Consider the following 12,868-nt stretch of genomic DNA (forward strand, 5'->3'; position numbering starts at 1 on the left):
CATATTTCCCTGCCTTCCCTGTTTAGATCAAACCACGCATCATAGCCTCAAATAGACCTCTATGCTGTGTTAGGACTTTATATTTGTCTGTACAATTACTTAATTAGCATCCACTAACTGCCAATTAGACTATACACTTTAGGCAGGAGGAAATCATGTGAACTTTTGCCTATTTTACCTCCATCATCTATCAAAGTGTCACATACATCAACACTTGAGATATGGAGATAAATAAATGAATGGGGTTGACTAGAATTTATCACAAGTCATGGTGAGCAGTAAGATAAACATGGTTGTAACAAGATCTTAGGGGACAGTATTATGATAGTGAAATTTCTCGTGGTGAATCTCTTCTTGAGGTTAAAGAAATAGCCGATCCTTCCAGCAAATATATAGCTAAACCAAATATCGTCAAGTAAAGTTATTCACATAGTATGTTCATATATAAAGATTGCTTTTAAAAACTTATTTTTCATTTAAAGGGAAAATGCAAATGATGTTTTTAATACGAATTAAATGCCTTGTCCACACAAAAAAGCATTATTTAGTTTGCTTAACAGAATTTCTTTTTATAGACTGTACCTTGCTAAGCCTCATCCAACTTATTCTAAAAGGTCTAAATTTTTTTTTAATAAAGATGGCACTTAGGACTGTATCCCAGAATCTTCACTCTATTGAGATTTGTAGCCACTGAACAGAGAAACTGCTTACCTATTCCGGGTATTCAAGTAACTACTATAAAACTGACTTATTCCCTACAGGAAGCAATTAGCTGAAATGATACTTTAATAACTAATGTTTACAGTAAAATGTCTGGTTTGTCATAAGTTAAATTTACAAATGATATCACAATTCACTTATATTTTACTGTAATTGTCCCATAAAAAGATCTAATAAAATAATCTAATAATTTTACAGTGCATTCCTAACTAAAAGTTGATTTCTACAAGATAATCATAATTGGCAACTATGTACAAATCTTTTTTATTTTATTGCCCATCATGAATCCAATTTGGGGCAAAGGTTCAGGGAAATGAAAGAAAATTTATTAAAATTAAATTCTGATGCACTGTTTTACGTGTTAATTATAATTTTCTTAGAAACATATGGAATACACAGAACTAGGCAAGAATTATACTATCAGGAAACTTCAAGGCTTATTCTTCTGATAAGACACAACAGAACTCACTTGAACCCTATCTGGGGTGAAACTGAGCTGTACCTGATGTCTTGGCAACACTGAGGCAAAATCAGCTCTGCACTTGTAACCCCAAAGGCTATGAAATTTTGTGTTGCACTCTGGTTTTGCCACCTCCCTAGGGGGATAAACACCTTTCTTCCACTGGGGTTAGAAGTGCTCATACATAATAGTTCCCATATTAAGCAATTGTTAAATGCTGCTCTGGGGAAAATAGGATAGCAAAGACAGGTCATTTCCCCCATCTAGATTCCCATAATCCAAGAGTGCCCAAAGGAAATCCACACAGAAAAGTGCTTGACAGTAATTACTCTCTCTCAGCCCTTCACATCTAACCATGGAGACTGGCTGTAATTAAGTAACAGTGTTATTGTCCCTGCTGTAAACGTGTGGTCAAGTCAGAAGTCATGGTTTCTCCAAAACTTTCAGACATCAACAACTCTCTACTATGCTAACAATCCAATAATCAACCAGGATGTGTTTGGGAGGGAACACTGATAAAAACTCAAGGTTAAGGATGCCTAAAAGCACATACACAAACATGATCACTGGAAGCAGTTTAACTAGCTTTACCCTACATGGCTTCTGGTATCCTTGAAAATACGATACCATAACTAAAGGAAACAGATTTCGGCTTATACAGTTAAAATTTGCAAACAAATAAACTTCTGTTTATTTCTAAACATTATGTTAGATTTCGTATCTGGAAAAGGACCTTAGAAATGGTTTGGTCTCACTATCCACATCTTAAAGAGTAGGGAATATCTGAAAATAGATTTTCTAGGATTACATGGTAAATTCTAGACAAAGCCAGAACTCATGGCTTCTGACTGTATCTCAGGATTAAGAAATATTATTTCCTCAAGAAGAAATTCACTTCACTGGCAATTTAATCTCAATGATGACAATACTGAGCTCAGACCCACCCTATAACAGCTGTTAATGATCACATTGTCAACAGACACAGATGGGCACTGCTCTTTAGAACTACTGCCTAGGAGTGTTTAAGGACCTCCTCCAAGAATAAGAAAAAACCTGATAAAATGCAGAAGAAAACAGAGGCTAGATCTGATTTTAGCTTTCTGTTCTGATAATTTCACAATCAATAATTACTAATTTGATGAACCTGCTTATTGAATTAAAAATCACACAAAGTAAAAAACAATGCCAATTATTAAACAGGTCATTGTGGAAATACTAGTTATGAATGAATACAGAATTTGTGTAAAAAAATCATCATAAATCTGACAACTCTAGAATTGCAACAGGCTTTCCTTTTCTCCTCTGGGATGATTGTGGGTAGAATATATAAGCACAAGATGTTAAAAAGTGTGGCTGCAACTCTCCTGCTCCAGTAGCAATTTGTTGGGAGGAGGGTGGAGGAGCCAGGTGAGCCTCTTTCATGTAAGGAGATTAGGACATCTTCAGATAAAGAAGAAAGATGAAAAACAGCATCCGGCTCAGGAAACAGTCAGTATGCTTCTTAAATCAACAGCCTGTCTTTACAGTGTGAAAAAGCCACTCAACTGTCTTTTTAACCTCGTTTACACATATAAAGTCATTTCTAGTCATGCTCTCGTAATGCAAAGAACAAGGATATCTAGAATAACCATACGCTTTTGGGATTTTTCGTGAAGTGTTTATTTATAATTTTAACTAAGGCATTCTCAAAATGTAACACTCTTTGTCACTGGCTTACTGCTCAGAGTTAGTGGGGAAGAGTGGGTGCAAGCCAGAAAACCTAGAAGCAAGTGTCCATGCTTGTATGAGTAGGAGGCTGATATTTACTTGTCTCACTTCTAGGTAGATAAGGATAATTGGCAAGTGTGACAATAGGCCAATGTCAACCAGCCAGGAGAGTGTTTCACCTTTTGATGTCTTTTCTAGGAAATGTAGAAATTAATTTTCTCACATTATCCTAAAAAATATTTTAAAGAGAAGGCTATGGAACAGCTTGTAAGCATACCTGGAAGTAAGAAATATAATTAAATGGGTGCTCAACAAGCAATTCTAAAGAACATTAACAGCCTGATAAAAGTTTCTGATGATATTAATTATCCTCCAGATTCAAGAGTTTCATGTCTCTACCTCCATCATCAGAATGTTAGATTGCTCTATGACTGCAAAAAGGAGAGATGATAGAAGAAAAAAAAGTATCAAAAGGGATAACTGTCACTATTTTAACTTGAAAACTACTCAAGGCCTGATTATCTGTCCTTACCAGATCCAAGCTATACCCTAGTGTATAGTAGTGTAAAAGGAAATATATTTGTTCCTTATTACCAGGGCAAGAGAGAGACTTTCAGTAACACTAAACACTGAAAATACCACTGGGCAGAGCACCCACCTCATGTCATCCCAAATGAAAACAATGCCAAACTAGAAACGTGAAATACACGTGTCCTAAAATTACACAGCTGCTTTTTAGACTAAAAAACCAAACAACCCCATAATAAGAACTCCCAAATGTACCAAACTGTTAGCACTAATTAAACATGTATTTTGTATCCTAATTAAAGGAAAAAAACTCACCCATAAGCAACTCCCGCTATGGTGCACTTCTTAAACTGCATTACATTGCATGTCAGAGTACCAGTTTTGTCAGAAAATATGTATTTAACCTAAAAAAGTTTAAAATTTCTCATTAATATTTCGAAAGTCTTTATGCCAGTCTTTTATAGAGAAACCCCTCATGCTTTTTATTAACATTGCAGGGGCACAATGAATATTACTAAGGGGCTATTTTCTGCCCATCCATCAAGGAATATATTCAGTTTTTTAAAAAGTATTTTACAAATGAATCTTTTCACATATGAATATTAAAGATTATCACCACACCAGAAAACTAAATTATATAGACATATGCCTTAGTATGGTCTGAATTTCTATTAGAAAGTGCCACTACCACTACTTAACATTTACAGAGCACTGAAACAGCTATCAACCTTTCTCAATGCAACGGGCAATTGTAGAATTTGTAATAGCTTGTGCAATTAACTTCATGCAACATGTGAATTAGTAAGAAATAATAATAATTCTGGACTAGATGCTATTTGTAAAGCATAAGTTGGAATATGGCAATGATACAAAAAAAGAAAAACCTAGAATATGTCAATGGATTACAAATATACACATATGTGAATATAGTATGAATTATAAATCTAACATTCCTATTGACTAGACTCACATAGCTTCGTTGATGAACTTTTCCTCCCTTCCTGGTTGAAAGGTATGAACAATTCTAAAACTACGTTTATAACTTGAAAACAGCCAATATGTTGCATACTAGCTTGACTATATGCCAAGGGACATCTCTAAGCTCTTGGAGTGCTTTACCTTGAGAGCAAAATCTGCTTGAAACAGTGTTTTTAAAAACTGATTTACTAAAAATGAGAATTGTTCATCATGCACTAACAAATATATTATTCAAATAGTGGAAAATTAAAAGCTGTCCATTCATCTGCAGTTATCATATATAGCAGATACTACACCAAATCTAACTTTTTAATTCAACACATAATCAACAATAAATCGAGTTTACCTGGCCAAGCTCCTCATTCAGATTAGATGTTCGAGCCATAGCAGCAGTGTCTGTGGGTTCATAGTGCATGTCAAGATCCTTTAATAAAATAAAGTAAATCATTGAATACAACTGGTAATAAGGAATTGGGTGAAACTTTAAAAGAAAACAATTAGTATATTTATACTTCAATAAGTCACTGTTTGATGAACTATATGTAAGCACTAATTTCTTGTTATTCCTATACCATTTAATTCAATTTTTCTGAAAAGTATTCAATATAGACTATTATATTCCACAGTAAGGGCAGAACAGTATGGTAGTTAGAGCCTGTCTATGAATCATGCAATCTAGGTTTACTATCATTCCACCATTTCCTATATAAATGACCTATTATAAGGATTAAAAGATGCCACACAAAGTGCTTCCTACTGTGTCCAACACAAGGCAAGTATTTAGTAATGTGAGCTAGAACTCAGCAACTAAACACTGCTCAAATAATTAGGTCTTCAAACCCCCGGAAAAAGCACCCAAGAGATTCTATCTGGCTGTACTTTCTGGGCCAAGAAAGAAAAACAAGATGCACTTCTCAAAAGATAAAAATGTCACGCCTGTAACCCCAGCACTTTGGGAGGCCAAGATGGGTGGATCACGAGGTCAGAAGATCAAGACCATCCTGGCTAACACGGTGAAACCCCATCTCTACTAAAAAGAATACAAAAAAATCAGCTGGGCGTGGTGGCAGGTGCCTGTAGTCCCAGCTACTGGGGAGGCTGAGGCAGGATAGTGGCGTGAACCCCGGTGGCAGAGCTTGCAGTGAGCTGAGATCGCGCCACTGCACTCCAGCCTGGGCGACAGAGCGAGACTCCGTCTCAAAAAAAAAAAAAAAGTATAGTTTTTGTACTTACTTGTACTTGCCTTGTGCCCAGTAATCATGAGACTTGACTATATTATCCTACAAAATTAACATTTTCTACAGTAGACTATTTTATTAACAAATCAGGGTTGTAGTTCACAAATTTTCATGTCAAATGAAAAGGCCAAAATTCAAAGCCCATCTCTCCCACCTCTGTATCCTGAACTGATCAACATCACTTCTGAAATAGGTTATTGAGTTTTATGTGCCATGTTTTAAGAGAGAGATTAACCAATTGGGCCTTTGTTCAGAAGAGAAAGTGATCAGAATAGAGATTAATCTGGAAATCACATGAACTGAAGGACAACAGAAGACGACGGGGAAGGTTTAATTAGAAAGGAAAAGATAGGATAGAATTGGCATGATAGCTGAGTTCAGATATTTTGCAAGACTATCATTCAGAAACAAGATTAAGCATTTTCATAATAGATCCATTGGGAAGAACCAGAATCAAAGGAAGACAGTTATAATCTCATTTTCACACAAGAAAGTTGCTTTGTAAAAGAAGGCTGGAAAGTCAGTGTTCTATCTGTCAGATGTTATAAAATCTCTGTATATTAGAAAGGTGGTTGAAAGCATAAGCCTGCTGGGTTCATCCAATACTAAAATTACATAATTCTTTGAAAGATATTATTTTTGAAAATCAAAACAATAAAATGATTATCTAGCTTACTTATGTGATCCTCACAATAAGTTACCCTATTATTGCTATAAGAAACTTCAGTAAGTCTTACTTATATTTGTACATATCCTATTACATAATTTTTCAGCCATGTATTTCCTGCATGAAGTGAGCTACACCTGCAGCTCATTTTAGATTTCTAAATTACACTGACTTCTTACCAATGAATTAAGAGATTGACAGTTTAGGTAGATAATTCGCTAATGAGCAGTTACAAAATTATCAGTTATATTTTAAGAAATCCTAATATTGTTCATATTGAAAGACTTTACAATGATTGAAAAAGAAAGAAACATCAAAAATAACACAAAGTTTCTCAAAATAAAAGAAAAATTAAATTTTCTGGCAGATTAGGCTCACAGATTTAATTTATATAAATTCATTAATTTTAACTTTGATAAAAATAAAACAGATCACGTTTAAAAACATTTAGAAAATAGATGTCCAACATTTTTCTAATATTTAACAATATTCAAGAGAAAAACTATGAAGAAAAATTTGAGTGAAGCTAAAATTGTTTACAGTGTAGAAAATAACATGATAATCTGGTTGATATCAGTAAGAATTACAGTATTATTTGTATAGTGCTTATTTTCAAAGCTCTTTGCTATGTCAAGAGATTCCTTAGTCCATAAAACCACTGTAAGACGTAGGTAAGGCATATTATCCCTACGACTGTGTTCAAGAAAGTAAGTTTCAAAATAAGTGACTTGAGAAAGTTGATACACCTAGTAAATTATAATACTAGAACCATGATCCAGATACTTAACTCCAAACTCATGGTTCTCCATCTCCCATGACCACCATAGGTTTCCTGAACTAGAGATCCATCTTCCCTACAATGTCTGGCCTGTAAACTTGTGTGATTCTGAGATGGGGGAACTTTGCAACAAATTAGGTTCAAAAATCTGATACTGTGGTCAAGAAATGGTAGATATAATTAAAACCTTTTTTCTCTTGAGATATCAAAACATCCTAAGGACAAAATTATTTTGTAGGGTGGTAACAATCATAATTCATATTTACCCAATTTATGAAGTATGCCTGGGTAAATTTCACAACTTCTAATGTAACCAACAAGCTGATAGGAATGAGATTGTTGAAAAGGATGATGAAGGTCAAGAAATTCAGTCCAAAATTACTAGCGCCACCATCTGTTGGGAGAGGCAGGAAGAATGTCATTTACAGTTTTGTATTTTATTTGCATTGACCCCAAATTAGCATAATACAAGTTTTCCATATTACGTAGCTTATTCGATAATTTGGGAGGAACACTTTGCTGATAATCTATCCTAATTCTCAAGTATGTCCTTCAAGACAGAATTGCATTATTTGTGTTCAATATGTTGTTAATCCAGATAAGAGCTGTATAAAAGTACCAAGACAGTGAAAGGACTGTCAAATATTGCAAATCCTCTTCCAAACACAGTTTAGAGACATCAGGGATAGCACTGAGGGTTTATAAATATAAAATCTCAATTGGGTAGAATCACTTTTATATAACTTCTTAAAAGTATTTCCAACTTAAAGCATACTTTAAAAGCAAACAAGACAGCAGCAGCAAAAACAATCCAAACTATATGAGTAATATTCAGTCCTAGGTAAATTATTCTTCCTCAATAATGAAAATAAAACTGCTATACCAGATACAATTGTAAAGTATACAAAGAAACAGACTGATGGTAGTAACAGTTCTGATACTGAAATAATAAATCAGTAACTATAAAAACAACTTGGAATTGCTGCAAAGATAAATCAATGTAATAAAAAATTTTTAAAAATACCAGTTTTTGCTATATGATTTTACTAGAATTTGCTTTCACACTTTTGGAAGTTAAGTCTTTATTGGCTAAGTACTCATGAAATGAAAATGTAAACTCATTTCACAGAAATATCCAGGAGTGGTACATTAATATCACAATAATAAAAGGATAAATGCTCTAAAGGGAAACTATTTACTAGCACCTTCTCTAAGATAACATTTAATATAGGACTTACCACATTACTGAGTTCAAATGAAAATACATTTGGTTTAAACATTTTTAAACCATATAAACCACTTTTTGGTGCTTTTATGTAAGTAAAATATAAACAAAGTATATTTTATTTAAGATAAACAAAATATATTTAAATATTTATATTTAAATATATTTAAAATATTTTATATATTTATAAATATATACAATATATATTTAAATATACATGTTTTGTTATATCCACACATGGTCAATCTACTTTCTTTACCATATAGTTAACCACCTATGTTAAAAATATTTTTAAGGAATAGTTTTCATTGATGCATATAATAAATGACTATACTCAGTGAACATTTTATACCACTACAGAGTGCTCATTATGTTTTTAAGGATTCTGAAATTTTAGGATTCTCAAATTTTATTATACTTGCTAGAAATCTCATCGAAAAATAAAGATCAAATGTCCAGCTATCTTGGCAACAAGATCTTTTTAGAAACCATAGGAAATTCAATAAAGTGAATCAAGATCAATTGTGAAACAAATACATGTTTTAATCTAAAAAAGTGCAGTAAGCACTTTATTGCTTACAGTTTAGATTGAGATACCAGTCTTTTCCAGAATGCCTTCGATTCCAAATGGCTGAGCCCACAGAACAGACAAGAGACATGGCAATTAAGATACAAAATAAAATCAAAATTTGTACATTTGTAATCCGTTCCACATTTGAGAGCTTAAGTGGTGGACTTGTTGAATTCTGTAAAAAGAAACAAGATGAGTAATAAAAAATGTACACCAATGATTTAGCAATGTATACTTAGTATTCTGTTGAGGATGACAAAGTCACAACTCAGTATCTAGATGTGGGTAGATACTTGAAAATTATGTGAAACCCATGACAAATGTAATAAGGTGCCAATGGTTAACCACCTTTTTTTCAAGGCCACTACACCACCCAGGCCTTTTTCTAGGAAGTAAACTATAAGAAAGAAGAGGAAATTACATTCCTTTTGCAAAAATAGCTTTTGCATTGTGGCAGGTAAGATGAATAATGCATTACTTGGCTGTGTAAGCAAACAGGGTAGTCTAGAAACATTTAGTTAGTGTTTCCGTTCAGGAAGACAGGCAGACAAGGCAGCCCAAGCCCCTGCAAACAGGCACCTGGAAATTTGAACATACAAAGGCAACATTTAAAGGATCTCTGGCTTTCAAATTTCTGGTGGCATTTAGCAATCGTTTTACCGAACACAGCAACAATTTAAGTAGTCCTGGCTATAAAGAATAACAGAGGCAAGTTTCCTCAGTTGTATTTGATGATTCAAATGATTATGTAGACCTGTGCTAACCAAAAAATCCACAGGACAGAAAATTAAATGTCAGAATCAATATGAAATGAAGATTTATAGAATTTATAAAATGGCTAGGGGTGGAATCACTAACAGCAATCTCGCTTGCCTATTGATAATATCTTCATGCCTGTACAAGGTACAAAGGTATTAGCTCTGAGAGCAGATTTTCATTTAGTTTCTTAAAACTGTTTTCCACACCCATCTAATTATTGAATATTGATGGTCTAACATAGGGATGGAGCAACTGTGGGCAGGTGTGAAGATCAATGCAAGAATTAAAGCTGATGGCAAAAACAGCCTTACATATAAATGCTATGAAAAATGGTCAATTGATTCGAATTTCTAAAAAATGTTATTAAAAGATAGAAATTTTAAAATTCGACTTGCATTAAAATAAAATTACAAGACAAATATTTTAATGCAGATCACTTATCATGACATAGACAACTTGTAATAATCACTATAATAGTTAGTAAATGCTGTCATAGACCCATACACAAAATTCTTGAGAGTTCATGTATAATCCCTGGTGAACCTTCCAGTATTCCCTTGTGCAGTGAGCCATACTTTTTTTTTTTTTTTTGAGACGGAGTCTTGCTCTGTTGCCCAGATTGAAGGTGCAGTGGCGCGATCTCGGCTCACTGCAAGCTCTGCCTCCTGGATTCACGCCATTCTCCTGCCTCAGCCTCCCGAGTAGCTGGGATTACAGGTGTCCGCTACCACGCCCGGCTAATTTTTTGTGTTTTTAGTAGAGACGGGGTTTCACTGTGTTAGCCAGGATGGTCTCGATCTCTTGACCTCGTGATCTGCCTGCCTTGGCCTCCCAAAGTGCTGGGATTACAGGTGTGAGCCACCGCGCCCAGCCCAAGCCATTCTTTTAGGGAGGTAATTTCAAGGTCCCACTCACAGGAGTACCAGATTCTGAACATATAGGGTTGGATCAGGAATCTGTGACAGATGGTCTCCTATGTTTGGGACCACTGCACTGAGATCTATAAATCATACACTCACAAAGCCTTAGGTCCAAAAGGTTTCATAGAGAAAAATCTCACCTGCATCAGCTTGGTGTCATGTCCAGTGTAGACAACTATTCCATGAACCCACTGTGTATTTCTCAACTGAGCTCCTCGAAGAAGAATCTGATCTGCTCCCAGTGGAACAGTGCTAGGACAGATTATGTTGACATTAGAAACAGTATTTTCTAAAATGCTTAAGAACTCTAGTTACCATATAGTTACAAAAGTTCCCATTATTAAAATAACCCTTCTCATATTTATTTTTGGAAAGTAATTTCCCTCCAATACAAATAATTTTCTTAAACAGCAACAACACAAGTATTTACGTTGCTTTTCCTTAACACCAAACCCGTCATTTTCTGTAACTTCACTATCTGCTATGGACTGCACTGTGTCCCTCCACTACTCACATGTTGAAGTTCTTACCCCCAATGTAATGGCATTTGGAAATGACCCTTAGGGAGGTAATGTGATTTAGAAGAGGTCATGAGGGTTGGGTCCTCATGAAGGGATTAATGCCCTTATAAAAAGACACTCGGGGAGTTTGCTTTTGTCCTTGTGAGGACACAGCAAGGAGGGGCCTTCTGCCAGCCAGGAAGATGACCCTCACCAGAACCCAATCACGCAGGTACTCTCATCTCAGATGTTTAGCCTTTGGAAATGTGAGAAAAATAAATTTCCATCATTACAGCCACCTAGTCTATGGTGTTTTGTTATGGCAGCCTGAGCAAGCTAATACATTAACCAAAATAATAGGTAATGTTTTGGAATTCAGAGGCTAATTTACACACCTATTTATAACTTTTCCTAAATTAATAAGTCCATTTTGGTTTCTAAAAGTGTTAGGAAGTGATGGGGATAAGGAATCTGTCTGCCCACCTCAGCCTCACCACATACACACACACACACACACACACACACACATCACACTCTCTCTCCCCTCACCCCCACCCAAATTAAAAATAGCTTTGTGCATAATAAAGGTGCAAAAAAATTCCTAAGATAAATACACAGATCTCACCACTTATTTGCATTGCCAGCCCTGATCCCCTACAGACAAGTCCCTGTACTTAAAACCTCTAGAACATTCATTTTTATAGTATTTGAAGATTGGTTTCCCAAGAATTGTGAATAAATTTCCATTGAATAGTAAGCATTTTGGAGCTGTTCATTCCTCATCATTTAAGCCACATTTTTCATGAATAAGGTCCAAGTTGGTATTTTTGTGGATTTTTCACAAGGCTACCCACTATGGTAGGTTATTGGGTGACACAACTCACACAGGGACATAAGAAGGAACAAAGCCACCACAGATATACTAGAGTTCTTGAGGAAAACGTAGTACATAAATTTTAATGGGTCATGGATTACTATTACCAAGTCTTCATTTTAATAAGAGAAAAAAGGTCAAATATAAAGAAAAATATATTTAAAAATTCTGGAAAAAGAAGGAAACAATTCCACAGGTAAAGTCTACAGAAGACGCAGAACTTCTTTGTAAGTGGAGGCAAAGCGAGGCTGAGGTCTTCATTTCTGGTGAGCTGCTCTGGCCCAGTAGGCTTGGAAGGCTAGTAGCAGCTTGGGCCTTGGACATTCAGGAACTACACAAATTCTACGGACACAGGTAAAATCAATCAGATGGGTAGCAACAACAGCACTTGAATGAATCCTTAGGAAATACTGTATTCCAATTTAGAGAAAGAACAAAGCAACTGCAACTCTCATTCTTTATGTACAATAGAATGCCTTTAGGACCTGTCTGGAAGGAAACCCTTCTGGTATATGTCTCAAGGGTGCATTTCAGAGTTGAAAGGGGCCTTGGGCCTAAAGTTAGTTTCCAATAACTTCTTGGGAAGCTGGACTATGCTCTGGGACACACATGTGACAACTGTGCCTTACCCAGCCAATGGGGTATAATATGGCAACTGTCACCTCAGCATTGGTGGTGTGGATTGACCGGAATTAGATACAAACTCTTCAAAAGCAAAACATACCACTTTTCAATTACAAGGACTCAAGAAGAATTAGTTTTCATCACAGCTGGTGTTCCAAGGCTTCTGGCATTAGACTATGACCCTCATCCTTAAAGGAAACAAAGTATACTCATTCCAAAGGGTCTCCAAGAGCTTTGGATAATCACTGTAAACCCCCAAAGTGCCACAGATACAAAGGTCTTGAAAATCTGTTTCTACCTTTCATATGAAATACAGCAT

At 35.3% G+C, this 12,868-nt stretch overlaps 1 protein-coding gene across 5 annotated transcripts in view; it reads right to left on the bottom strand.

Moving 5' to 3' along the window:
- The window catches only part of ATP8A1 (ATPase phospholipid transporting 8A1), a 252,547-nt gene that overhangs the window by 163,611 nt on the left and 76,068 nt on the right, over window positions 1-12,868 (bottom strand). For all 5 annotated transcript variants that reach the window (XM_055246260.2, XM_055246258.2, XM_055246261.1 and 2 more), the window contains 5 exons: window positions 10,692-10,803; window positions 8,882-9,047; window positions 7,343-7,470; window positions 4,740-4,817; window positions 3,731-3,819 (listed from right to left, as the gene is read on the bottom strand). In XM_055246260.2, coding sequence (XP_055102235.1) covers window positions 3,731-3,819; window positions 4,740-4,817; window positions 7,343-7,470; window positions 8,882-9,047; window positions 10,692-10,803 — 573 coding nt within the window. The remainder of the gene's footprint in view (window positions 1-3,730; window positions 3,820-4,739; window positions 4,818-7,342; window positions 7,471-8,881; window positions 9,048-10,691; window positions 10,804-12,868) is intronic.

This window comes from Symphalangus syndactylus, chromosome 16, assembly GCF_028878055.3.
Source record: "Symphalangus syndactylus isolate Jambi chromosome 16, NHGRI_mSymSyn1-v2.1_pri, whole genome shotgun sequence".
Classification (NCBI taxonomy): domain Eukaryota; kingdom Metazoa; phylum Chordata; class Mammalia; order Primates; family Hylobatidae; genus Symphalangus; species Symphalangus syndactylus.